The sequence below is a fragment of the Chrysemys picta genome, chromosome 4 (assembly GCF_011386835.1).
Source record: "Chrysemys picta bellii isolate R12L10 chromosome 4, ASM1138683v2, whole genome shotgun sequence".
Lineage (NCBI taxonomy): Eukaryota > Metazoa > Chordata > Testudines > Emydidae > Chrysemys > Chrysemys picta.
This window is the reverse complement of record NC_088794.1, coordinates 76,045,667-76,071,236: the sequence shown is the minus strand read 5'-3', so window position 1 is coordinate 76,071,236 and position 25,570 is coordinate 76,045,667. Positions and strand designations below refer to the sequence as shown.

At 42.3% G+C, this 25,570-nt stretch overlaps 1 protein-coding gene across 5 annotated transcripts in view; it reads right to left on the bottom strand.

Annotated features, from left to right (window-relative positions):
* The window catches only part of PRR5L (proline rich 5 like), a 63,979-nt gene extending 39,048 nt beyond the window's left edge, over nucleotides 1-24,931 (bottom strand). For 3 of the 5 annotated variants that reach the window (XM_008179648.4, XM_024100312.3, XM_065592774.1), the window contains exons 1-3: nucleotides 24,791-24,931; nucleotides 6,151-6,454; nucleotides 5,360-5,440 (exon numbers count right to left, since the gene is read on the bottom strand). In XM_008179648.4, coding sequence (XP_008177870.2) covers nucleotides 5,360-5,440; nucleotides 6,151-6,320 — 251 coding nt within the window. In that variant the 5' untranslated portion in view covers nucleotides 6,321-6,454; nucleotides 24,791-24,931. Of the gene's footprint in view, nucleotides 1-5,359; nucleotides 5,441-6,150; nucleotides 6,455-16,119; nucleotides 16,419-24,790 lie in introns of those variants that run through there. The other 2 variants (XM_065592773.1, XM_065592775.1) reach the window with 2 other exon arrangements.
* Nucleotides 24,932-25,570: the final 639 nt, after the last annotated feature.

The following is a 25,570-nucleotide window of genomic DNA, read 5'->3' as shown; positions in this document are numbered from 1 at the left end:
AACTGGTTGCAGGTCATTTCTCACAGGCAGCGGTGTCATTTGCTATGGGGCAAAGGAGGCAGTTACCTCCTCGACATGGATTCACCCCACCAACCCCCAGACTTTACATAGGTCTATGGCACATATCTTCCATTTTTTGTTCTTCCCCACCTTCCCCGGACCTTGCAGGGTATAATATAATCACATATAATGTTCTATACTCTGACACAAATTTGCCTCCCACAGAATTTTTCTGAAATAACTCCTCCGCTCATACATAAATTTACACTGCCATCACCTCCACAGTCATACCAAAGACATCTTGATATGTGTAAGTGGAACACCATGAAGAAAGGCGAGAGTCATTCTGGTCAAAGGTAGATTCCCTTCATGTCTTTGCATACCTCCTATAATGCCAGTGGAGGTTATGTACAGACTAGGGAGGAATTCATCCTCTTCCCTAAAGTCCTGTATAGAAAGGCCTTACAACTAGAGGTAGCTGAACATGGTTCCCTACTGCAGGAAAGATTTTTTTTTAAACAATAAACCATTTTCATTGTAATCAACATTTTATCTGTTTTGTTTTAAACCACTTGACAAAATTTCTACGCAAAAATTTGTTTAATTTCAAATTTAGGGGATTTCCCCCACCCACAGTCTTCATTTGGAGAATGGAGGGTACAGGGGAAGTAAAGTGAGAGAAAGTTGTTACCCTCCCTTTAAACAACCACCCCCCACAATATTTCCAGTTGGGGGAGGGGGAAATGTGGGGAAAGTTATTAAATTGAGAGAATGTTGTTGTCGGATTTTTTTAAAATGCTATTTTTTTTTTTACTAAATAGATTTTCAAACCAAACATGAGGGAGGGGTTGCAGCATGCCCAGAAGATTAGTACTGTAATGCCTATTTTACAGATGGGGATACTGAGGCACCAAGAGGTGACTGTGCACAAGGTAAGAACAGAAGAATGGTCATACTGGGTCAGGCCAATGGCCCATCTAGCCCAGTATCCTGTCTTCTGACAGTGGCCAATGCCAGGTGCTTCCGAGGGAATGAACAGAACAGGACAATTACAGAGTGATCCATCCCATGTCATCCAGGCCCAGTGTCTGGCAGTCAGAGGTTTAGAGACACCCACAGCACGGGTTGTGTCCCTGACCATCTTGGCTAATAGCCATTGATGAACCTATCCTCCATAAGCTTATCCTTTTTTTGAACTCAGTTATACTTTTGGCCTTTACAGCATCCCCTGGCAATGAGTTCCATAGGCTGACTGTGCATTGTGTGAAGAAGTACTTCCTTATGCTAGTTTTAAACCTGCTGCCTATTAATTTCACTGGATGACCTCTGGTTTGTGTGTTATGGGAAGGGTAAATAACACTTCCTTATTCACTTTCTCCACACCATTCATGAGAGGTCATATAGAAAGTCTCTAGTGGAACTAAGTTTAGAGTTAGAGAGATGTTTGACTCCCAGGTTCATGTTCAAAGCCCTAGACAATATTACCATTATTTTTACAGTCTTCAGAAAAAGTCAATTTTCATGATAAAATATTTCTTACATAAAATTATCTTTTGGTGCTTCAACCCTCTGAGAATGTATAAAGGTCTCTACATAGGAACATGCGTATTATGTGTACATATTTCCCCTTAGATCTCTGCATATATGTACACACATGAGGGTCTTTTGGACGATAACAAAGGTTTGTAGAGTTTTCAGCATATGTACCTATCTCCCACTAATGCAAAGGGATGTGGGAGGGGGGAAGGATATGCTACATGGGCTCAATGACAGGGAGAAAACACAACCATAATGCTGCACCAGGAGCGACTGGAACAGGACTGTATTTTGTCAGCCAGTTTAATTTGGCAATTTCGGGCATTTTGCAGGAGTGATTGCATTGCACAACACTAAAATTAAACATCCCTGTTTACCAGCAGAAACTTTCCTTAGAGGGTGGACAGAGCTGGAATAAGAGAGACTCAGACTCACTGTTAAGTTCTTTCTCTAGGGGACAGCAACTATAAGAAGGTTAATCTTTTGGGGCCTGATTTTCAGAAGTGCTCCCACTGGCTTCAGCCAGAACACTGATGTGAAAAAAACAGGATATTTAGTCAGTGGACGCTGAATGAATCTGAGGACTCAGAGAGCGAAGCACTGGTGACAATTCCTCTCCCTTGCAACTGAAGGCTCTAGGCAGGGAGTCCCAAATTGTGGTACATGTACCACTGGTGGTACGCGAGGCTGATGCTCCAGCCATTCACCTCACAACATTTTAAGAAGGTGAGACATGAACCAATACATTTTGGCACCTGCTGCATTGAGGGAATCGTAACTGTCTCACACTACCACATGGGCTATACTCAGATGGACCTAGCTACATACCTCAGCAGTGTGAAAAATTCACACCCTGAGTACCATAGTTAAACTGACCTAATCCCCAGAGTAGATGAGGCTCAAGAATTCTTCTGTTGACCTAACTACCACCTCTTGGAGAAGTAGATTACTTACAGCAATGGAAAAAACCCTTCCATCTATACTATGGCACTATAGCTGCACACCTGTGGCACCGTAGCTCCATCGCTATCGGGCCTGTAGTGTAGACATGGCCTAACTATGGCCAGCTCATTTCTTGCTTCCTGTAATTCCACCTCTCTGCAGCATTCTGACACCTTGGATGTGACTATGGTATGGAGGATATATTGGCCTAGGTATGCCAGCATAGCACCGCAGCATAGATGCTGCCTATACAAACAGAAGGTTTTTTCCCATTGGTGCAGGAACACTGCCTCCCCGAACAAAAATACTTACATCACGGGAAGCATCAACAAAGCTGCATCTGCACTGGGACTATGGTTGGCATAACTATGTAGGTCAGGAGTCTGGTTTTTACTATGTCGACCTAAGTATAGACCAAGCTTTCCTCTTGCTGAGCTCCTTACCTCTTCAGTACAGGAAAACAAAAAAGGCGCTATTGAAGCAATCTCAAATGACAGGGAGATGAGAAACTCTGTGGCAGCGATCCAGAGCAGAATGTTACCACTCTGTTGTTCCCTATTCCCAACTTTGCTACCCCATTTAGCGCCCTCTCATTCCTCCCGCATATCACGTAAACAAGTTCCGTGGAGCATCAGTGGGATGCTGTTAGTGTTTTTGTTTTTTCTTTTAAAAAATATCTTGCATTGGGCGATTTCAGTGAGTAACATGAACCAAGTAATACAAACCAGGAAAACACACTGACTCAATCTCATGGCACGCAAGAATTAGCCTTTCACCAGGTTTGTTTCTTTGCCAGGTCTCAGGCTAGTGTGCACATCTATTGACAGTTTGCCAGAAGAAAGATTTAGAATCACAGGTGCTGAGTGCAGATCTGTGTGTGCGCAAATCCTTTGCTCCATTGGTTGAAATTAATACACTACCCAATGAATTGGGAGGCTATTTTTTTAAGAACCGACACTGAGATGTAACCAACACTGGGAACACTTAGAATGTTAAATAAAAATAAGTGTGTTTATTTCATGATTGTGCTCCCAAGCTCTAGAAGTATCTCTCTATTTGGAGGAACACACTCTGCATTTAAAGGTGGTAGGAATATTTCTAAATTTCACCCAAAAATCTTGTTCTTTAACAAGCTCTTTACAGTCTGTATTAATTTCAGCAAGATAAACCAAATGCACCACAGACTACACTATTTTGAAATCATTAAGACATTTATTTCTAAACTGTATTTCTTCATGTAGATCAAATGCAGCTCCCCTTATGGGGCACTAAATCTGGGGACTTCCGACTCCTGTGGCAACACCTACAGAGGTAATTAAAGGCACGGAAGGTACTGTTTTGTTAATCAGAGGATCTTAAAAGTGGCTGCATGGAATTTTATGAAGCTTTGACCTTTGGGCTGAGCTAAAGTGGGAAGAGTTTCGTGCCCTTTAGGTTTTATTTTGAAAGTAGGGAAAGGGTTGGTTAGGCTGCTGAAAATAAGGGTTTCAGTTGGAACAGCTGACTGAATTTAAGTGTACAAACAGAACTGCAATAATGCCACATGGTTAATCTTTTACATAAAAGGTGTCAACTTCCCCTTCTGTGACAACATTCAAACTGAATACATATGTATGTAATGAGATAGCTGATGGAAGGAAAAACACCACATAATAGCAATATCTGTGGGTGTCCGGCTCAGGAAAGTATCTTAACCAAGTGTCATTTGGTAAAAAGCCGACAGAAAATCAGTCTTTGTGAGGCTGGGACAGAGACTCATTTACCACTGGTCCTATCTACACTAGGAAATTCATCTGTTGCTGAAAATAGTTTTCAAGCTGCAGATCCTTCTGAACCAGTACTGAAGTCAGTTTAAAGTTCTCAAGTAGACCAGACTGAAAAATGTTCAGTACAGCTTCAGTCTAGCCTAGCTACACTGGGGAAGTTTTCCTAACAATTTGAACCCATTTTCAAACCAGTTTAGCAAAACAGATATCAAAAACAGTTGGGAGTTGTAGTATAGGCCTGGATTCAAGCAGACAGGGCCTTTTTCACTGAACTGGTTTTGAAGCTGCATTCAGCAGGTTTTGAAATAAGAAAATTTCTCAATGTAGGAAAGGCCAGCAAGTGAAAGGGTGAATGGATTCTACCACAGAATCAAAGTAGAACCAAGATTCAGTCTCAGTGTCTCAACTATACTGAAAATAGTTCGGTCTGGTCTCCATAAGAAAGTAAACCATTTTGCAGACATGTTGCTGAAGTTCGTTTTCAGCCAAGATTCAAGTCGCCTAACATAGAGTGGGTTTTTAAGTCACCCTTGACTAGGAGGGCTTAGTTGAATCAACCCTGACAACCGTAAGCATTCAAACATCCATGAGATTTGCCTAAAAATTATGAGCTTGTAAAAATAACTAATGTTAGGCAAATAAAAAGAATCTTCTAGTTTTGAACCATTAGGGTTCACATTTTCAAGCTTTTCTTCACTACCACGAGGGCTAGTAGCTTATTTATTTATTTATTACAAGAAAGCAGAGAGTCTTCCATAATCACATGACTCTGGGAGCTGGAGCTTTAGGGAAAACACCAAATATCATGTGGCTAATGACAAAATTGTAAGAGTTGGCAACACTGCTTTAGTATCTAACAAAGAAGATAAAATCCCAAAGAAGGGAAAAAAATCCCCTCTACCCAAATCAACGCAAAACTTGCTCTGATCAAAGCTACGTGCATCCATACACGCCAGAACAGCAGATTCCAAACCTTAGATACAAATCTTCCACCCCCCAATGGCAAAAGAAGAGGAAGTTGAACACAGCCTTTCCCCTTCCCCCAGAAAACTCCACCCCACCTCACCACCTGGTTGACACCAAAAGGGCGCTCTGCACACAACTTGGCAACATACCTGATGTTTTCATTGAGGGTGTAAAGTTCATTGTTTTGCAAGCCTCCCCCTTTGAACACATTTATCACTGCTGTTTGAACACTGCCAAAGAGAAATAAGACAGTACACCATCCATAAATAACACACGTCAGGATGATTTAACACACCGAGCAATGTGAGCTAGCTGCCAACAGCTGAGTGGACATAATGCGGTGGGGAGTTTAACTGCACTTATATACTTCCACTTTTTCTCCCCTGGAAATCACTGCTCTTGTTTGTCTGTGTTCTTCAGGGGAGACAAATGTATCTACAGTGATTAAAGGGAAAACCATTAAACAAAATGCACAAAAGTTCTGGGCTGTGGCCACATACTATACGTCTTACAATCATGGCTGTACCAGTGCTTCTGGATTCCTGCAGCACCTAACCCAAAGCATCCAGCGTTGTTCCTGGGGTAGATGACGAACTAAACCAGTGCATCTGAAATATTTGTGGGTTCTCGTCCACATTGGAGCGAGTTCTGTAGACAGCACCAGTGTGTAAAATGGTTTAATTGTTAGTGGAGATGAACACAGTCTCTCAACACCATTAAAGAAAGGACAATTGCAGATTGTTAGAACCAACCTGTATCAACAATGAGTCAGCTCCCCAGTCAGACAAAATCTGAGGAGCACCCAAAATTCATTCATCCTCACTAGCAGACTGATTAAGCTGAAAAAAATCTGAAATATCTTGGATCAGTTGCCTGAGGTCAAAATCTAGAGATCTTTACAAACAGAGCTACCTCAGGCCTGGTACTGGCAGGGCCTCACCTGTTCCACGCAGAGTTGGAGCTAAGCTGCAAAGCCTGTCGTGCTGCTTGAAAACGTGGCAAGTCACTGAGCACCGGAGAGCTCATGAAGCGAGGCCTGGGCCTTCGAAATGAACCCATTTTCTGGAATGGGACAGCAAAGGGTGGGGCTAGGGTGGAACCCCCAGTCATAGATTCAGATGGACTGAAAGGTGTCAAGGGGGCCAGAAGTCTTCTCCTTTTGAAGGTCAAACTAAGGAAGGTATCAAGGTTGTGATTTCACTGGCATAAACTGGGCCTCCTTCCTTCAAATCCAAGGGTTCAGCCTGTAACAAAAGCAAAGAGTTGATTCATAATTGCTGAGCCTAAACAAGCATGCACAGTATGAAATGCCTTAAGATAGGTGTTTTCCAAGATAGCATTAGGAAACAAAATAGTTCTGAAGACTGGTGAAGAGAAGGAAGGGTGTAGGGCACAGGAGGGGAGCAAGGAAACCTACATACCCCCTACGTCGCCCCTCCCACAAGTGTACACTTAGGACAAGTGGCAGATAGCTCTTTGAAAGCAGCCCACCTTCCCATCCTGCCCCTGCAGCAGTACCTAATGGCAGCCAGCCCAGGTACAAGCCAGCAGCCCAATGGCCCAAGCATCTCTTCTCTTCTCCCATTTAATTTAGCTCTGCTGTGAGAGCACAAGTGCCTAAATACTTCTGTGAGAGTCACTTCAATCTGGAGCCACTAGTGCATCCCTATGCCCATCCCAGGCAGTATGGAGGGGAAGACACAGAGAATAGAAGAAACAAACAAACATACAGGGAGAAAGAAGATGAAGAGACAATGTCATCTGTAACGTTTCTGGGCGTGAGGACATGATGGGGAGGAAGTGAAGGCTACCCAAACACCCATTGCAAGGAACAAAATAAGGGGATTGCAAAAGTGGGTTGAGAACCAATGATGTAACAAAAGGAGGCCTGAAGGTTTTACTCCACACAGGTGCAGGTGCAACTGCTAGACCAAGTTTAAAATGTAGAAGCACTTCCCTCCCAACTGTCATCTTCCAAGAGATGATTAAGTAGCCCTGGGTAAACTGCAGAAGGGTCAGAAGTTAGGTGGAATTTGGATAAACTCTCAAAAATTCGTACACGACTTAGCCAAAACTTTTGAAGCCTCTCTACTCCACCTCCTACCTGTCTCCTCCTGTAGTATTTGGAGACATGAAGACAATATAGTAAGCCAGTGAAAATCCAGTTTAGAAACACTGTACCAACACAACAAATTCCCATTGACTGGTCATTCCCTGAAGACATGAACCCATTTCTAGCAGCTTTCAAATTAACCTTTTCATGGATGACAGGCACATTTTTTCCCTACCAAACTAGTCCAGTTTTAGGATGACTTCACCTCCCCACCCCCACCCTTCGTATCCATCTGCCAGGTTATGACCTACTGCTTTAAGACTTGTTTGTCCTCAGGAGCTTGTCTCAGACTTCAAGGAAGCCCCAGAATCTATGACAACTAAAGAGCCTGACTGACTTAGGCATGGTTACTGTGACCCCCCCTCACCACTGCATTTTTTCCCCACAGAGATGCCATTCACTACTAGGGTATCAGAACACTGTGTTATGACTACAGATTGGTGAATCATTTTAAAGAAAATAACAAGACTTGAACCTCATTCTTGTTAAGCACCAAGAATGTTCTCAGTGCTATACGAGACACTAATAAATAGTCATCACCCCAAAGAACTTAAAGTCTATATGCCTCTGTCCAAAGCTTCACCCAGATCCTTTGTACAGGTTCAATACAGTTTGGATAAGAGCTCTAACTGATAAGAGCTCTGTGGCACACGCAGCAGTGATGTTCCAGTTCATTTTTTTTCTTGGCACTGCACCTTTAAATGATGCAAAACCCCAGTTAATCTGCTGCAAGATGAGCCTAAATTCTACACAGATGCTCAATGGGGCTTTGGGGTGGTAGACTGGAGATTCTGCATCCACTATATTTCAGTTAAAAATATGGAGGTTTTATAAGTTAAGTATGAAAATGAATAATACGATTAAGACAGTATCACAACTGTGTCATATTAAATTCCATGTGTTTTACACTGTCCTGACATTTAAGTGCACTACAGATTTTGGTACTGAAAATGTCCAGCCACATTGTAGAAGTTGCCAAGGGAGAAGCTGAAAGTTTGGGTAGCTGGGTACAGGGAAGTCAGCTCTTTTGAAAACAAAGATTTAACATTTAGAACAAAGGTTTGGAATAAGTAAGTTAGCTGGATGCTTCTGCCTAAAAGATTAGCAGTGAGATAGTTAAGTGTTGACATGTATCATCTTTAGGTTTCAGAGTTAAAACAGCCTATTGAAATGAATAAGGGTAAGTTCACACCTCTCAGAGTTATTAATTCAGGATATAAATATTAGATATGTGTATGCATTTTTCAGTGCTGATGCAGTGCAGTATAAGCATTATTTTACACCAGGTACAGGCACTGCCACACTATGTCACAAGGCAGTGTACAGAACCATAGTTAAGACAACTGTGCCAGCCCTTAAAAATGCATTAGGTTCATATTCTTAATTGCAGTTAAGAGGGCTAAAACTTTTCTTAAAATGAAAGCTTAGATTCTGGAGCATAAATTTGTAGGAGGAAATGGGTTCTGCAGCAAATTCCACAGCTACAGCTGCAGAATCTTGCAGGGCCCTCCAACAGATTTCTTGAATGGCTCTTACTAAAGAATGTGCTCACTCTTGCTCATTGCAATTTACATATTGGTTTCCTTAAGCTTTTGTAAGTCACACAGACAGATACTTCATGTTCTGGTCTGTGTATAAAAGATGAATACTCCCCTCTGCCAAATCATACTTTCATGCACATCTTCAATTCCTGTGCAACAATCCTAATTACAGGTCATCAGCAGGAACTGAACCTGAGACCTTCAGCACTAAGGGCCTGATCCAAAATCCACTGAAGTCATTCCATTGCTTCAGAACCCAAAGACACAAGCCTCTTCCATTTAAGTTAAAGCAGCAAGTATTAGCTAGTAAGAATAGTAGGCTATTATCCTTTACGTGCACCAGTCACTAGAGGGCATCAAAACACAATTAGCCAGTGTGTTGCCTGGCTCCAAATGGAAGTGTCAAAAACTGTGGGAGCCTATTTTCCCCATCCTACAGTCTACTCTTGTTATTTTCAGACCCCAAAAAGCAGGAGAAAAGAGAATGCTCACAAGACAACATTCTGTTGATAGAACAAGATTAAATTTTGCAGACCTGGGATAGCTCAGTGGTTCGAGCACTGGTCTACTAAACCCAGGGTTGTGAGTTCAATCCTTGAGTGCGGCATTTAGGTATCTGGGGCAAAAATCTGTCTGGGGATTGACCCTGCTTTGTGGTTAGAGAGGCATTAATATAGTTATAGTCTTGTAAGGAGTCTTCATGATATTCCAGCTATTTTGGCTACCAGGAATGCCACAGTGTGTAACAAAATGCTGAGTATGACAAGTTTATAACTCTTTTTCCTCTGTTTGGTATGAAAACGCTTAAAGAATCAATTAGATTTAAAAAGATTTCAGCAAAAGGTATCCCCCCCTCCTACTTCTCTTCACTGAGTCCTGTCCAAGCTTTTTCCTCTCCATGCCTGTAAAATGTTTCATGTGACTATAATAATAATGCCACCCAGCCTTATATAGCACTTTTCATCCGTAGATCTCAAAATGCTTTACAAAAGGAGGGAAGTATCATTTCCCCATTTTACAGATGGGAAACTGAGGCATAGAGAAGTAAAGTGACTTGCCTACGGTCATCCAGCAGGCCAATGGCAGAGCTGGAAATAGAGCCTAAGCCTCCCAAGTCCCAGTCTAGTGCTCTAGCTGCTAGGCAATACTGCCTTTTATTAGTGCTCATGAAAGATGTCAAGCTCTGGAGACACAAGTTCAGGAACTCTAGGCCACATATAGCACTGGGCAGCAGCATTGCAACCTATCCCAGTACAAGCACATGGTTCAGTGCTGTGAAACACCTCTAGATGCAACCAAGTAGCGCCCTCTTCATGGTAATTTAGTCATTGTCTTCTTTGGCAACATGATCCTCCACCCAATCTACTTAATTATGTTGGATGTTTTTCAGATATGAAGCTTGTCAAAGTTCAAGGAGATGTTTTATTGTTGTCTTCTCCCCACCCCAATCCCACAGGCCCACACCCAAACTGATTCACTCATCCCTAATTATAAGCTTAATATCTGTCTGCCAAAAAGCCTTTGAAGCCCAAACAAAGCAGATCTGTAGTTGATACACACTCAAGATAGCCCACAGAGTTTTGTGGTCTTTAAGTGCACAAACAATGCATGATTGGGCACCAGATTTCTAAACTGGAGAATATGCATAACCTGACAATGAAGCAATGTTATCCATCTGCAATATGTTACATTTCAGAAAACACTTCCATTAGAGATTCCAAACAGGGCAATAGGAAACACATGTACAGACACACGTCTGTTGGAAGCTAATATTTCCAAAAATTAGGTAAGAAATAGCCTCACCGACAGTCAAATTAAGGGACCAATGCTAGTTTATAAATTGTTTATCTCCTGATAGTTATGAAAACCACCAAAGAATTCATTATAAAAATATTTTAGCCAAAGGTGTCCTTGCAACAGGCAAAATACATCTGGCTGCCTGGAAGAGAAGAAAGATCAGCAAAAAGACTTGCTCCTTGTTGGAACTTCAAGAATACCAAAGAAGGGGTGACAAAGGGAGAAAGTTGGCAGCACTTCAAGAATATGCATCTTCTAGATGATGCAGGGTTGATAAAAACAAACAAACATTTAAATAACAAGAGAAAAGACAGTTTGTGTCTTGGATTATTTTTACTTTTCCCTGGTATTTTTTCTGCAGATCCAGGGCAGCAGGGTCCAATATGCACTGGAATCAAGTTCCTTTGGAAAGGCAGCATGGGTGTTGGATGGCTGCCAGTGGAGGCAGGCGTTGCAGTAGCACAAGGGACAGAAAGGCTTGCAATAGGATAACTGGCACCGCTTGTATTTGTCAAGACCAAAAGTAAATTCACACCAAGACGCCACAAGCCAAGAAGCAACTTTAAACCAGATGCAGAAGGAAAAATCAAATGAGCATTCTTCACCCAACAAAACCTTCACAGCCCTCCTCAATCTAGCCACAGAGAAAAGGGGAGGAGGGGGCTACAGTTAGACTCAAGAGGTAGCGCCAAAGCAACACAGATATTATTGTAAGGCACACTTAAAATGGGATTTAAAATTCATGCAACTGGAAAAAATAACATATACCAGAAACTTTTAGGACTCTTGCATAAAAATCTAGGAAAAATAATAATTTCAAAAGGGATTTCCCACTGTGCCAGCTTTACAATTCCATGAATTGCTTCCCTCAGTAAAAACACAGCTCCACCCCACTTAGCCAACCTAAATAGATACAAAACGGTGCAGAAAGAACCAGGCTGGAATTTTGTTAGCTGCTTCTTTTTCAAGCCCAGTAAATATTTAACAAAACACGTGATCAATGAAATGATGTGTGTTCAGATGATACAATCCAGTCACGATTCTTTCTGAATCACATTTCTTTACATTATTTACTTCAGGGCCACACTGACAAAGGCAGATATTCCACAAAATTCTATCTCAGTGCCCTTCAGTTCATCAAAACGATGTGGGCATGCGCATGAACATAAGGGCTTGTCACACTTACAGCGCTGCCCCGGTGCAGCTGCCATCAGCGTCGGTACTTCACCTCCCAGAAAGGCGGCAGCTGTGTTGACAGGAGAAGCCCTCTCACCAACATAGCACTGTCTACACGGGTAGTTAGAGTGGAATAGCTGCGTGATTTTCCATGCCCCTGAGCAACGTAGTTATACTGACAGTCTGTAGTGTCGACCAGGGCTCAGTTGTGGTGTTTTTAAAGTGAGCGCAGATAGTGCCTGCTACCCTTAAGGCTGCAATCCAATTTCCATTTGTTTTTCCAGTTGCTCAGTTTCCTCAAGGAAACGTCATGTGAGTTGATTTTTGGAGGGATAGAGTGAGAGAAGGAAGAATGAATTTAAACCAAGTCAATTAAGGTTTTAATCCCTATGCCCACCCCTCTCCCCCCAAAAATCACATAATTAACAAAACCCCACTCTAAAACAACAGGCTCTGATCAGAAATTATTTTAACTAATTCAAGGATAGGTGAAAGTAGAAACTTCAAAGTCAATGGGAGTCTTCCCACTGACTTCCATGGGATTGGAATTAGGCCCATTGAACCAAGGTATTTAGGTGCCTAAAGACAGATTTTCAACAGCACATAAGTGCCTATGGGAGTTAGGCACCTAGGTGCCTTTGAAAACCCCACTATGTGCCTCTCTCTCTCTTTCGGCACCTAAATACCTTTTAAAATCGGGTTCATAGTGACTTCAGGACCTGATCCGAAGCCCATTGAAAGTAATGGCAATCTAACCATTGATTTCAAAGGGCTTTGGATCAGCCTCTTAAAAAGCAAGGCAAGGATCTAATCCTGTAAACCATTATTCATGTAAGCAGTCCTATTGCCTTCAATAGGACTTCTCCTGGGAATAAGGATTACTCATTATTTATTTACTCTAGTGCTCAGTATAGACTAGTTTCCAAACACTGAACAAACACAGCCCATGCTCCTAAGAGCTCACAGTCCAAGGATGAGAGTAGGGTTTGCAGGGTCACACTACAAGTTTGAATACACCCCTCGGATAAGATTGTCAAATTCTCAGCCTCAAGAGTCAACAGCTTCTCATGCATATTAGAACTTTCTCTCTTTATTCCTAAAGTCCCAGTTAGGTCTTGTCTACACTGCCAAGTTTCTGCGTAGTAAAGCAGCTTTCTGCGTTGTAAATCCCGAGCTGTACACACTGCCAAGCCACTTAGTGTGCAGAAACTGCGTAGTTGCAGCAGTAGGGGGAAAAAAAACACCGACGAGAGGCGTACAGCTTTCTGCTCCAGGGCTACAGCGCTCCGGTGCCAGTGTAGACACCCTGGTCGATTACAGCGCAGCGATTGGCCTCCGGGAGGTGTCCTACAAGGTCTGTTCTCGCCTCTCTAGTCATCGGATTGAACTCTACTGCCCTGCCCTCAGGTGACCAACTGTCATCCCCACCCCATAAATTCCTTTGGAATTTTGAAAGTCCCCTTCCTGTTTGCTCGGTGATGCATGCAGTGGTCTCAGCGCTTCTTTCCAGATGACCATGCCTGCTCCATGCACCAGGCAACCCCCCCACTTGGAGCAATGCCGAGCTGCTGAACCTCATTGGCATTTGGGGAGAGGAGGCAGTGCAGTCACAGCTGTGCTCCAGCCGTAGGAATTATGATACCTACGGACAGATTTCATGATGCATGACAGAAAGGGGCCATGACCGGGACACACTGCAGTGCAGGGTCAAAGTGAAGAAGCTGCAGAACGCCTACCACAAGGCATGGGAGGCAAACTGCTGCTCTGGTGCTGTGCCCACGAGCTGCCAGTTCTACAAAGGGCTGGACGCAATACTCAGTGGCGACCCCACCTCCACTGTGAAGGCTACTATGGATACTTCGGTGGCTCGCATGCTAGTCGAGAGTGGAACGAGCCTGGAGAAGGAAATCTTGGATGAGGATGTGGAGGGGCAGAGGACGACTCGGAGGTCAGAGATGCATGCAGCCAGGAGCTCTTCTCTACCCCGGAGGAGGCTAGCCAGTCACAGTTGTCAGAGCTTAGCAAAGCGAAAACAGGAGAGGAGGCCCCTGGTAAGTTAACCATCAGCTTAAACCAACCACAACTGGCCTTCCTACAGATTTCCATACATGCATTTTTTAAAGCCATACTATTCTTATGCTCCGGCTCTATTATTCATCAAGAAATACCCCTTCAGATTAATGTACTCGATGGCTAGGTAGTCTGGTGCCAGAATTGAAATGTGTGTGCCATCTATCGCTCCTCCCCAGTTAGGGAAGCCCATTTGTGCAAAGCCATCCACAATATCACACATGTTGCCCAGAATTACCGTCTTTCAAAGCAGGATGCGATTAATGGCCCTGCACACTTCCATCAACACGAGTCCAACGGTTGACTTTCCCACTCTGAACTGGTTAGCAACCGATCGGTACCAGTCTGGAGTAGCCAGCTTCCACAGTGCAATCGCCATGCGCTTCTCCAATGACAGGGCAGCTCTCATTCTCGTGTCTTTGCACCGCAGGGCTGGGGCGAGCTCATCACACACTCCCATGAATGCGGCTTTCCTCATCCGAAAGTTCTGCAGCCACTGCTTGTCATCCCAGACATGCATCATGATGTGATCCTACCACTCAGTGCTTGTTTCCCAAGTGCTAAAGCGGCGTTCCACTGTGATCAGCACCTCCGTGAATGCCACAAGCAATCTTGTGTCGTAGCTACTACGCGTGGCAAGATCAATGTCGAACTCCTCTTACCTTTGTAGTTTAAGGAATAACTCCACTGCCACTCGTGACGTATTAGTGAGAGCGAGCAGCATATTGGTCAGCAGTACAGGATCCATTCCTACAGACTGAAGAGGCAGGGCGTGCAGAACACAAACTGTTGAAAGTTGGTGCCAAATGCGGACGGAAGCACAGGGATTGCGGAGATGCGAAGCAATGCATCACAGGGCATTGGGACAGGACCCAGGATGCCCCGTGACCTCCTCTGCCTTCCCACAACTCTTAACGGCAGAAGAGGAAGAGATGCTCTGTGGGATAGCTGCCCAGAGTGCACCACTCTGAATACCGCTGCAAGTGTGAACTTGCTATTGCGCAGACAGCTGACAATGGGAACACACAACAACGGTTTCCCTTCAGCACTCTCTGAGTGGCGATGTAACTGCCAGCGATGTAAGTCTGCCAATGTAGGCATACCCTTAGTCACCAACTATGCTGGTAAAACCAGTATAGCGTGTAAATTCTGTGAGCAGAAAGTCTAGTTCAAGGAATTAACGAATGTAGTTAAAGACATTAGACTAAGTAAAGGACTATGTTAGGGCTCATCCTGTTTCTATTCCACAAAATCGGAACAGGATTAAACATGAGGGGGAAGAAAATATTCCTCATGGCCAGCTGCCATCTTACCGGCACTATTTGCCGGTGTTGCTGTACCACTGCAAAGTCAATGGCTCAAGTTTGCAATGCTGGTTGCAAGCCAATTTGCAAAGCAGTACACTTCAACCGGACGAGTATTAACATCACCTCCCCCATGGAGGTGCTGGAGCTAATGCCACCACTCCACTGCACCCCCACTAACCCAAATTGCAGCTAGATATTTTACAAGCGTAGACCCTGAATGAAACAACATAATGAAAACAGGCAACTGCTGCTATAACAAATCATTATTTTTAGAAAGAGATTCACTGTTTTCAGTTTGTCAAAATCAGCTTTTTAAGTGCAGGCTTTGATACCAAACCTAAGCTAACGAATATTTTTACTCTAATATAACAAAATAAAATTTAAAACCTGCCACTCAAAAAAAAAAAAAAAATGCTGTCACTTCCCTCTCAAATTAAAAAAAAAAAAAAAAAAAGATAGCCAGATGATATCCCTAATCACAAGCCACACTTGCCACTGTTTTGTTTGAAAATATTTGTACTGTACTAACACCACCCGACCCACGTAACTGACATCTCCTCCTCTAGGTTAGTTCTGATTTCTCCTAGAAAGTTATTTAACAGCAATAAAAGCCCCCAAAAACTAACACAAGCAAATTGGACGGTGAGGACTGAAGCTTCTACTCATCATTTGCTTAAAACAAACATGCTCACAAAATTATCTGTTTGCTGAAAAACAAAATTACTGGGGGAGGGGAGAGAGAACTGGATTGTATGTAAGAATTGGTTTAGGTGCTCGTGAAGTTAGTGTCTTGCCAGTGGTACAGCAGTAGTAAAACAACTATATAAGAAAATATCCAAGTTCAAGACCTACAAAATGACAATATCAGACTCCCCTTTTAATGCATGTTGTTGTAGGTCCCTTACCTTTGGTCAAGAACATGTACATACATACGCATCTCCTTTCCAAAGTGCCAGAGCAACAACTTCTGCATGCAATTTCACAGCTGCAAGTAGGAGGGGTGATATGACCAGGATTCCCCGCCTCCAGCTCCTCCCCTCTGCTGCCCCCAACAAGAAGACTGAACTTGCCGCTTCACCATTCCTCAGAACCAAACATTTTAGAAGTCTCAGGCTCCCAGCTAGGGGAATACAGAAGACTAAAACACTACGTGCTACACTGGGCCGGCTGGACTTCAGAGCAAAAGACAGAGAAGAATGCAGGAATAGCCAGCCAAGAAACACAAAGCACATGCTTCATGACCCAGACAAAACACATGTACTATAATTAAATACCAAAAATTAATGATTAAAGAATGTGAAAGGCGGCCATGTTTAGCTGGACTAAAGCCCGGAAGCTCAACTAACTTAAGGCTGATGACATCTCCAAATTATAACACAGAGGAAAACATGTACCTCTGCTTATATCTCCCACCATCTCACCCTGATCTAAGAGCAGTGATGCGATTGTGGATGGGAGTAGTGACAAGTTCAAAACGCAGTTTTGGCATGTACTTGAACCCCTCACACGAGCCCTTCCAACATATCGTGCTTTGCAGCTCCTCTTTCATTTTGGTAAATAATCTCATGAAAGATCACAAGGGATCCAGACAGCTTTGTGACGTGTTCATCCTTAGCACTCCACAAGGATCCCGAAGTGCTTACAAAGGAGGGCAAGAATCATGATATCATTTTACAGATGAGGGAATGCAATTACAGAGCCCTAGAGTGACTCCCTCAGATGAGTGAGCAGCAGAGGTAGCAATGGAGTCCAGGTCTCCCAACCCGCTGGATGCAACCATCTCTCCAGTGTTTGCCAGGAAACTTCCATGGTGAAAGATTTCATTATAGCCTCTAAACAGATTCAGTGAAAGTTCTCTCAAACCTGGGCCCCATGAATGGTTTGACAGCAAAACCATGCAAAATTTACTAAGAAACTCAGTGGTTTCAAGTGACTTTTGCTTTGAGCTGTTGAGGCTGAATCAACCTGAAACTCCAACCAAGACACTTGGTGGGGGTGGTAGGAACAGTCTGAACCGAAGCATTAGAAAATCTTTGCACGTAGCCCACCACGGTTTGAAAAGAGGCACTCTATTTCTGACACCATAGAGGCGTCTTTGGAACCTATGGTGTGAAATAGGTGTATGTCACGCATGTGCTACGAGCACTAAAATTCCTTATGAAAATTCTAAGAAAATAAAAGGCTGAACTTCTTTATGACCAGTTAGTTTAGTTTTGAGCCAAAGAGATCAGATCATGCTCCAGAGCATACAGAGAAAGAATTATGTTGTAATTAAGGCACTGGATTAGCAACCAAGAGAACTAGGTTCTATTTCTGTCTCTACCACAGATTTCCTGTCTGATCTTTGGCAAGTTACTTAACTCCTGTGCTTCAATTTCTCCATTTGAAAAATGGGGGAAATAATGCCTACCTTTTATGGGTGTCAAGAGGCTTAAAATGTTTGTAGAACACTTTAAAATGCTTGGGTGGAAAGTGCTAGAGAAGAACAACTCATCCATATAGTCACATAGCAGATCTGCCTGAAATTAAAAGCACTTTTGAATTACAGACTTTAAGAGAAGTGAATTGATTTAATCTAGATTAAGACAAACTAGATTTCCCGCTAAGCAACCACCACAATACGAGACTGATTACAACCTTAGGCAAAAAGATACAACCAAATTTTAAAACTGAAATAATACAGATCCAGTACCAGGCCTTAAGAAAACTACACACCATTTGTCAGGGACAAGCAAGAACCTTTTCCTGATTGGGGGAAGGGGAGAATAGAGAAACATGGAGTGCTAAACCATCACTTTTTGCAGAATTGAAAGATTTCATTTAAAAAGAACATTTTAGCTCAGTGGTTCTCAAACTTTTGTACTGGTGACCCCTTTCACATAGCAAGCCTCTCAGTGCTACTCCCCTTAAATATATAAAAAAAGTGTTTTAATTTATAACACCATTATAAATGCTGGAGGCAAAGTGAGGTTTGGGGGTGGAGGCTGACAGCTCGTGATCCCCTGAGAGGTCCTGACCCCCAGTTGGAGAACCCCTGTTCTGGCTAATGTAACCTTTAACCATGACCCAATCCAATGCTGTCTGAGTCTGCAGACAGAGAGCTTTAGTGCCTCCACTGCTCATAGCTTTGCCAAGCAGCAAGCTTAGCAGCATCCAAACATCTGAGGTTCTCCCATCACAGTGTAGCTAGTCAAGATAACCCCCTGGTGGTGCTGACCGTGACTAACTACAGCAAGTTAATCTCATGCTTTTTGAGGGCCTGATTCATGATTTTTGAATGCTTTAGGTTGGCAATACTACTAACCATAGAAGTAAGGCCTTCTCTACAGTAGGTTTATTTTCTTAAAATTTACCACTGGTGAGAGTGCTAGTGTAGATTTAAAACACTGACAAAAGCTGTGCCATGGTCCCTCTCTAGAGCTTGTACAGGGAAGGATAATTGCTTACTGATAAGGGGTTTCACTTTACAAGGTACATGCTAAGGGGTTAACTTTAACTCAAATGGTAGAGGTCTGTGCTGAAGGTCTTCACTTCAAACCTCGCTGAAAACCCATAGAGGGAACTGTTTTATACCTTGTCTCCACTAGAATTTTACCGTGAGATAGCTAACTCCAGCTATTTCCCTGCAAAATCACACTTTTTTGTTTTGGTAGTGAAGACATAGGGCTTGTTGACACTTCAAATGTGGCACGGCTGCAGCGCTGCAGTTGTGGCACTGTAGCACATCAGTGAAGACAGTACCTACACTGATGGGAGGGGTTCTCCTGTCAGCGTAGGAATCCTCCTCCCTGAGAAGTGGTAGCTAGATCAACGGAAGAATTCAGCTATCAATCTAGTGTTGTCTATACCAGGGGTTAGGTCAGCATAGCTCTCTCTCTCCAGGGGGTGGATTTTTCATGCACCATGAGTAAGCAACAACACTTTCTAGCGTAGACAGGGCCTAAATTTTTTGTATGATTTGGGCCTTAGCTGGCCGGAGGAATAACTAGTACATTTATGTATTCAAATTCAAAAACCAACATGAACTTTCAACTGTTGTATCCTGTTTTCAGTCTCTCTCCAATGGTACTAGTAACGTCTGCAGCAAAACTCCAGGAAGCATGTAAATGTATTAATTCAGACAAGTGTACTGTCCTAGTCACACAGAATAGTTTGTGAAGATTAGAAGAGCTTTGCTCTGCATATGGAGAAATCTGGCAAAATGATTTTTTTTTAAAGAAAAAGAAAAAGAAAAATGTAACTGATCAACTGCTCAAATTCAATTAAAAAAAAAATCCCACATCACAGGTGAAAGCAAGCAAGCCATGTCAGTTTAAATTTAATTACATATTTTATCGCTTATGAGATGCTAATTAGAAAGAACGCAAGATCTCTTTAGACATGACTTAGTCCAATTTAAATAACCACAAATCTTTTAGGGTCCATCCATACAATAAGTAGAAGTGATCTAGCAAAATTAAACCTTTTCTGCACTGGACACTTCCTTAGCATTTCCCACCTTTGCAGCTCCACCATTAGTAACAACAGTGGGAGAACCTGAACAGACCAGCCACCGGTGTTTTCACCATCAGTTGTCTATCCCTGGGTTAGAAAACGTGCCCATTAAGAACACCAGTGGCTGTACAAGGCCTGTTTACATAACAACCCTCCCTATGGCTTTTCAACAGGGTTTGTTTGATGTGAAGACTTTCAACACAGACCTCTACCATCTGAACAAAAGGTGACCTCTCAGCTTGCATCAGTAGTAGGCTGTTAACCTCCATTAGACAAACACTAGAACAGGATCACAGTACATGTTTTCTTAATGTGTAAAATCTACATTTGTAGTCTCACCAGTGGTAAATGTTAAGACAATAAATCTAGTGTAGACAACAACGTCATACTTTTGTGGTTAACAGTACTGTCAACTCTAAATGTTCAAAAATCATGAGTCAAGCCTCCCAAAATCATGTGACTGACTTAAAATCCAAAAGGTTTTAAAAAATTCATAGATTTTGAGTTCTTTTCCTTGCCGTCTGGTTTCTGAGCCTTCGAGATAGACTTGGTTCTTGTTTTCAAATTGTTTTTCCTTACAACTATAGGAGCTAGACATTTTTTTTTTAAATGGAAGCTGAGATTTCCTGGGAGCTGGGACTTTAAGAAAAACACCAAATATTGTGAGTGATGGCAACACAGCTTTTTATTGCTGGGTCCTTCAGTTTTGAAAATGAACCTTGTGAGTCTTTGAACTCATCTGAACGGACATTGTAACCAATTCATGGATTATACACAAAACTGCTTAAAGGAGCCTTTATCTTGAAGGGCGAGTACAATTATGATATCCATGCTAGCTGTCAATAACACTGTAAATATCCACATTCCAGTTTTATTTGCTTGTATAGAGTGAAAGAAGGCTTTCTAATGTGCTTTGTTGCTTGTTGATGTATCAAGAGTTCTTTTAAAAAAATCCACCACAGTATCCCCAAGTTAAACCATTTTGAAATGAAAGTTTTCATCATTGATGGGCAGAAGAATAGGAATACAGGGATTGCCATATTAGATCAAATTCATCTAGCCAAGTGTCCTGTCTCTGACAGTGGCCAGAACCAGCCACTTCAAACAAAAGTGCCAGAAACTCCCACACTGTACAATTATAGAATAATCTGCCTGTGGGGAAGTTTCTTCCTAACCCCATCAATTAGTGATTGGCTTGTAACCTGAGCATACTATAAATGCATTATTGCTTAGCTATATGCACATCTAATCCCTTTTTCAATCCTAGTGAGATCTTAGCCACAATGACATCCTGTTGGCAGTGAGTGACACGTGTTAATTATGGGTTGTGTAACAAAAAAGCATTACATCTGACGTCCCCTTTTTCTTGAATTATGAGAAAGTAAATGGGAGAATCTGATTTACCTTCTTCATATAAAATGTAGTACCCTACACATATTCACTCAGAGAAGAAATTATGAATACCTTTCTAAGAGACGTGCTACAGCTCAATCAGAAGGTATGGGTTTGAGGCAGGAATTATTGGGTGAGGTTCTATGGCTTGCATTACGCAAGAGGTCAGACTAGATAATAATGGTCTTAGAATTTATGAATGGTGTTAATCAGGGAAACTGAGCCCAAACTCTATGAATAAAAGTGCTTTTAGATATTCTTCCTTACTAGATTAAAAGAAATAAAGATCTAATGAAATCTCTATTTCTATCTTAAAATCTACTGCCATTTTTCATATCCTCAAATGTACATACCCTATGACGTATAACGGAAGAGCTGGTGTGTGGCTGCACGTACCACTGGACTCTAATGGAAATGAATTTAAAACCGTAGAACTGTGTGACCTGTTGCCCTATGCTGGCAACATTCTCCTTTAGTTCCCATAATAGGGTCCTATGCTCACGAAGCAGAAGATCATAGTTCTATCACTACTGTTACTGAGGTTCCAAGCAGCCATGGGGAGCAACATAGCAACAACCATGAAATTGTAGGTGACCATGGATTTGTTAAATATTTATCACTGGTATCCTTACAGTTATTGTCTAAGACAGTGGTCTCCAAACTTTTTTGATCGCGCACCCCATCAGTAAAAAAATTTTGAGCACTGCGCCAAAGCAAATAAATAAATAAAAACTCGGACTCCCACCCGAACTGCAGAAGCAAAAAAAAAAACTGCGCGCACCCCACTTTGGAGACTGGTCTAAGATATTCTTTGCTCCAGACATCAGGATAACATTGTGGTGAGGAAGAACAGGAGGACTTGTGGCACCTTAGAGACTAACAAATTTATTAGAGCATAAGCTTTCGTGGACTACAGCCCACTTCTTCGGATGCATCCGAAGAAGTGGGCTGTAGTCCACGAAAGCTTATGCTCTAATAAATTTGTTAGTCTCTAAGGTGCCACAAGTCCTCCTGTTCTTCTTTTTGCGGATACAGACTAACACGGCTGCTATTCTGAAACCTTTCATTGTGGTGAGGGTAATAAAACAGGAAAAATATATACATATGACATTTTACGTAGTTCCCTTCCAATAAAAAAGATCAGTAAAACTATATTAACATCTGTAAAACATGTTTCACCACACAAGCATTTTAATAGTCTCATACAAATGTGTCTATAAAAACTTCACCTGGAATCCTCATTTACAGTAGTCAGGACAGGAAATGGGTAAGATTTCCCTAGCCCCAGCACACTAATTTTAATAAGGCCAAGCTATTCCTTCTGATTTTAAATGGCAGATGCAATATGTAAAGACAGCACAAGGCTCTTCCGAAAGAGATAGGACGAAAGTAAAGTCTGGGGTAGAAGAAAAGAAAGAGATCCAGCCCCTAAAACCTGCAGCCAACACTACCCCCCAAAGTGGGCTTTAATACATAAAATCAAGCCACTAGAAAAACTAAATGGTTTGGGGAAGAGAGAAATAAATTAATTAGGTTTGCAAAATTGAGCCCATGTCACTTTTCAGGTGACGTCTAAGATTTAAGGAAGATTTAACCACCTTGTCCTGGGGAAATTACAGCAAAGGTAAATGCATTCTGCTTAACTAAATTCCCCCTGCCAAAACACTTGGATAAAAGTATTTCTTCCTGTCAGTCCCAAACTATTTGAATGGCCTTTTTTTTTATTATATTATTTATTATTGTTTTTATACTATTCTTGTGCACTCCTTTAAATGATTGGTGCGGTCCACCCCAGAGATGGCTGCACTGACATGTTGTGGAACAAATTCTGCTCACACAGAAATCAGTAACACTGTCTGTATTATGAGAAGTTTCACACTACTGATGACAGACACAGCTGAATTGGTGCTGAAATGGTTTAACTGCAACTGCAGACCAGGACAGATTACATTCAGCACTGCACATATTTAGCTGCACCGATTGCTCACACACATTATCAGTCACAGGTCATTTTTGTACATAGACAAGGCTAATGAAGTTACTCACATGGGTAAAGAGAGCAGAATTGACATAGTTTGTAAAGCTATTAGAATGTCTGGGGATTTTTAGGGAAAAATCTTGAATAAATATTAGAACTATGAAGACATGAAACTAACCAAGAAGTAGGTTATGCCACTGTGGCCTGTGATACAGTTTCTCTATGACTTTTATGCTAGGAAAAGAAAGATTGTAGATCAATTTCTGTGCTGAATTTATGCAACCTAGCTGAAGTCATAACTGTCTATATACTCTAAACATACATACACACACTGTAAACAGATATTATGTGTTGAACCACAGACACTGGTGACTTCAGCATAACTGAAACCTTTCATACCACAGAATTACAGTGTTGTCTACAAATATGTTCAGAACTTGTTGCTGACAAACAAAAATACACAAAATCGAGGGACAGAGCTCATATGTCTAGAAGGCCAGCAAAAAGAGTATAGACAGTTATAAACTGAATCACCCCCAAAACCTGCATATGCACATTCGCATTTCTGCCCAGCCCAGGCAAGTGACAAGAGTTGCAAGTGCTGGGACATTTCGGAGAACAGGGGAAAGAAGGGTATTGGGATTCCTTCTACTAATAGGAACTCCGGTGAAAATATTAACAGTCGTGTGCCAGTATATTTATGCCTGCACCTGTAATTTTCACTCTATGCATCTGAAGAAGTGGGTTTTTTTACCCACAAAAGCTTATGCCCAAATAAATCTGTTAGTCTTTAAGGTGCTACCGGACTCCTCGGTTTTTATTAACATTTTGTCTATTAAAAACAGTCAGGTACAAAAATCTCCCAGTGCACAGAGACCCTGAGCAGTTATTAGGGAACAAGAAACTTTCCATTTTCATTCACAAAACAGCCAGACAAATGAACTTTACACAACTACTGAGACAAGATGGGGAGGGGGTGTTAAAGAGGGATGGATCTCTCTTCTCTGCTCTGCCTTTTGGGACAGGCTCACTGGCAGTTACATGGCTTCAGTCTCTTTGCAACAGGCTACGTTCTAATTAAATTCATTTAGCAAACCGAAAAAGGCAGAGAATATTCTCTTTTTCCCACCCCCAGTTTCAGAATTATTGTGTCTCCTGAGGGGAAGGGATAGAATGAGGCATTTTGTTTTCGGGATGACTCAGAGCTAGTCTACACTGGCAACGCTCTTCAAAGATATCAAAAGCCCGGAGATTCTATTTTTATTTATTTATGTTAATGGAGAACTTGCTGAGTTTTTTTGTTTTGTTTTGAATCAAGCAGGCTCTGGCTGTCAGTGCATCCCATGCCTCAACAACTGGACAAAAACAACCCAACGAGCTGAAAGTGTCAGCCTAAATTATAAAGCACACGGTTCTTATAGAAGATCAGACACAGCCCAAACTTTTTTGTTATTGTTGCAAACTCTCTCTCAAGATAAACATCTTGTTAACACACCAGAGGCCGTTTTAATGGCAACAACCTTGCGATTATCTCCTGTTCAAACAAGACAAATGCTGACACTCTGATCCGAAATCTACATGATTGCCATTTGCTGCTGCAGCTCCTCAGAGGTCTCCCCTCCCCTCTTTGCATTACGCTAAACTACAATGCATTCCCCACCACCTTAGATTGCCAGTGTAAAGACAAAAAAGAAAGTGTATTTTACACTCACCCCCTTTTTATGTTAAGTTAGGGCTGCATCGCGGATTTTGGAGAAGGAAATGAGATGAAACAACCCACCGCTGCTAGAAATGTTTCAGCTCTCTCCTGAGACTTTTCACATCACGAAGTGAAGGAGTTTCTACTTTATCCGCCACGATCTGACCAATACCACTTAGAATTTTACACTTGCTGGCTCCGGTCCAGTTTTTATTTTTACAATGTGCCTTTCGCTGGCTCCTCCCCGGAGAGACAAATGGGGGAGAGGGAAAGTCGAGGGAGTCCCCTAAAGGAAGTGTGCTGCTGATCTCTCTCGGCTTTGGAGCCTTCCTTGAACTGTTAGTCACTTTCCAGCTCTTGGGGGAAGAAGAAAAGTCCGCTCCGCTTCTATTCAACAATTTCAGGAAGTTTAAGTTCTTTAGCCTTTAAAGAAAAAGAAGAGAGAGAAAAGGATGCAACAGTTTCACATGCCTCCTCCTCCTGGAGCACCTCTGCCTCCGGCACAGCTCATGCTAGACATTCAAGTGTAACAAAGCCGATCGGAGGAAACTTTAAGGGGAGGGAGGGGACCAACGATTTGAATGAGGGGCACCGTGCACGGGATGTGTGAGGCTGCACAGTTAAAGCTCACCCTTAACAGTGCCTGCCTGGACTGCCAAGGAGCTGGTCACTGGCTTTCTGTTGCTAAATACAAACATTTTTGAAATGCTGCATTTAATTGGCAGCAATGTGTTGAAATTGCATCCAGCCTCCGGTGGGTGGGAGTTTAGATAAGCACAGCACGCCACGAGGG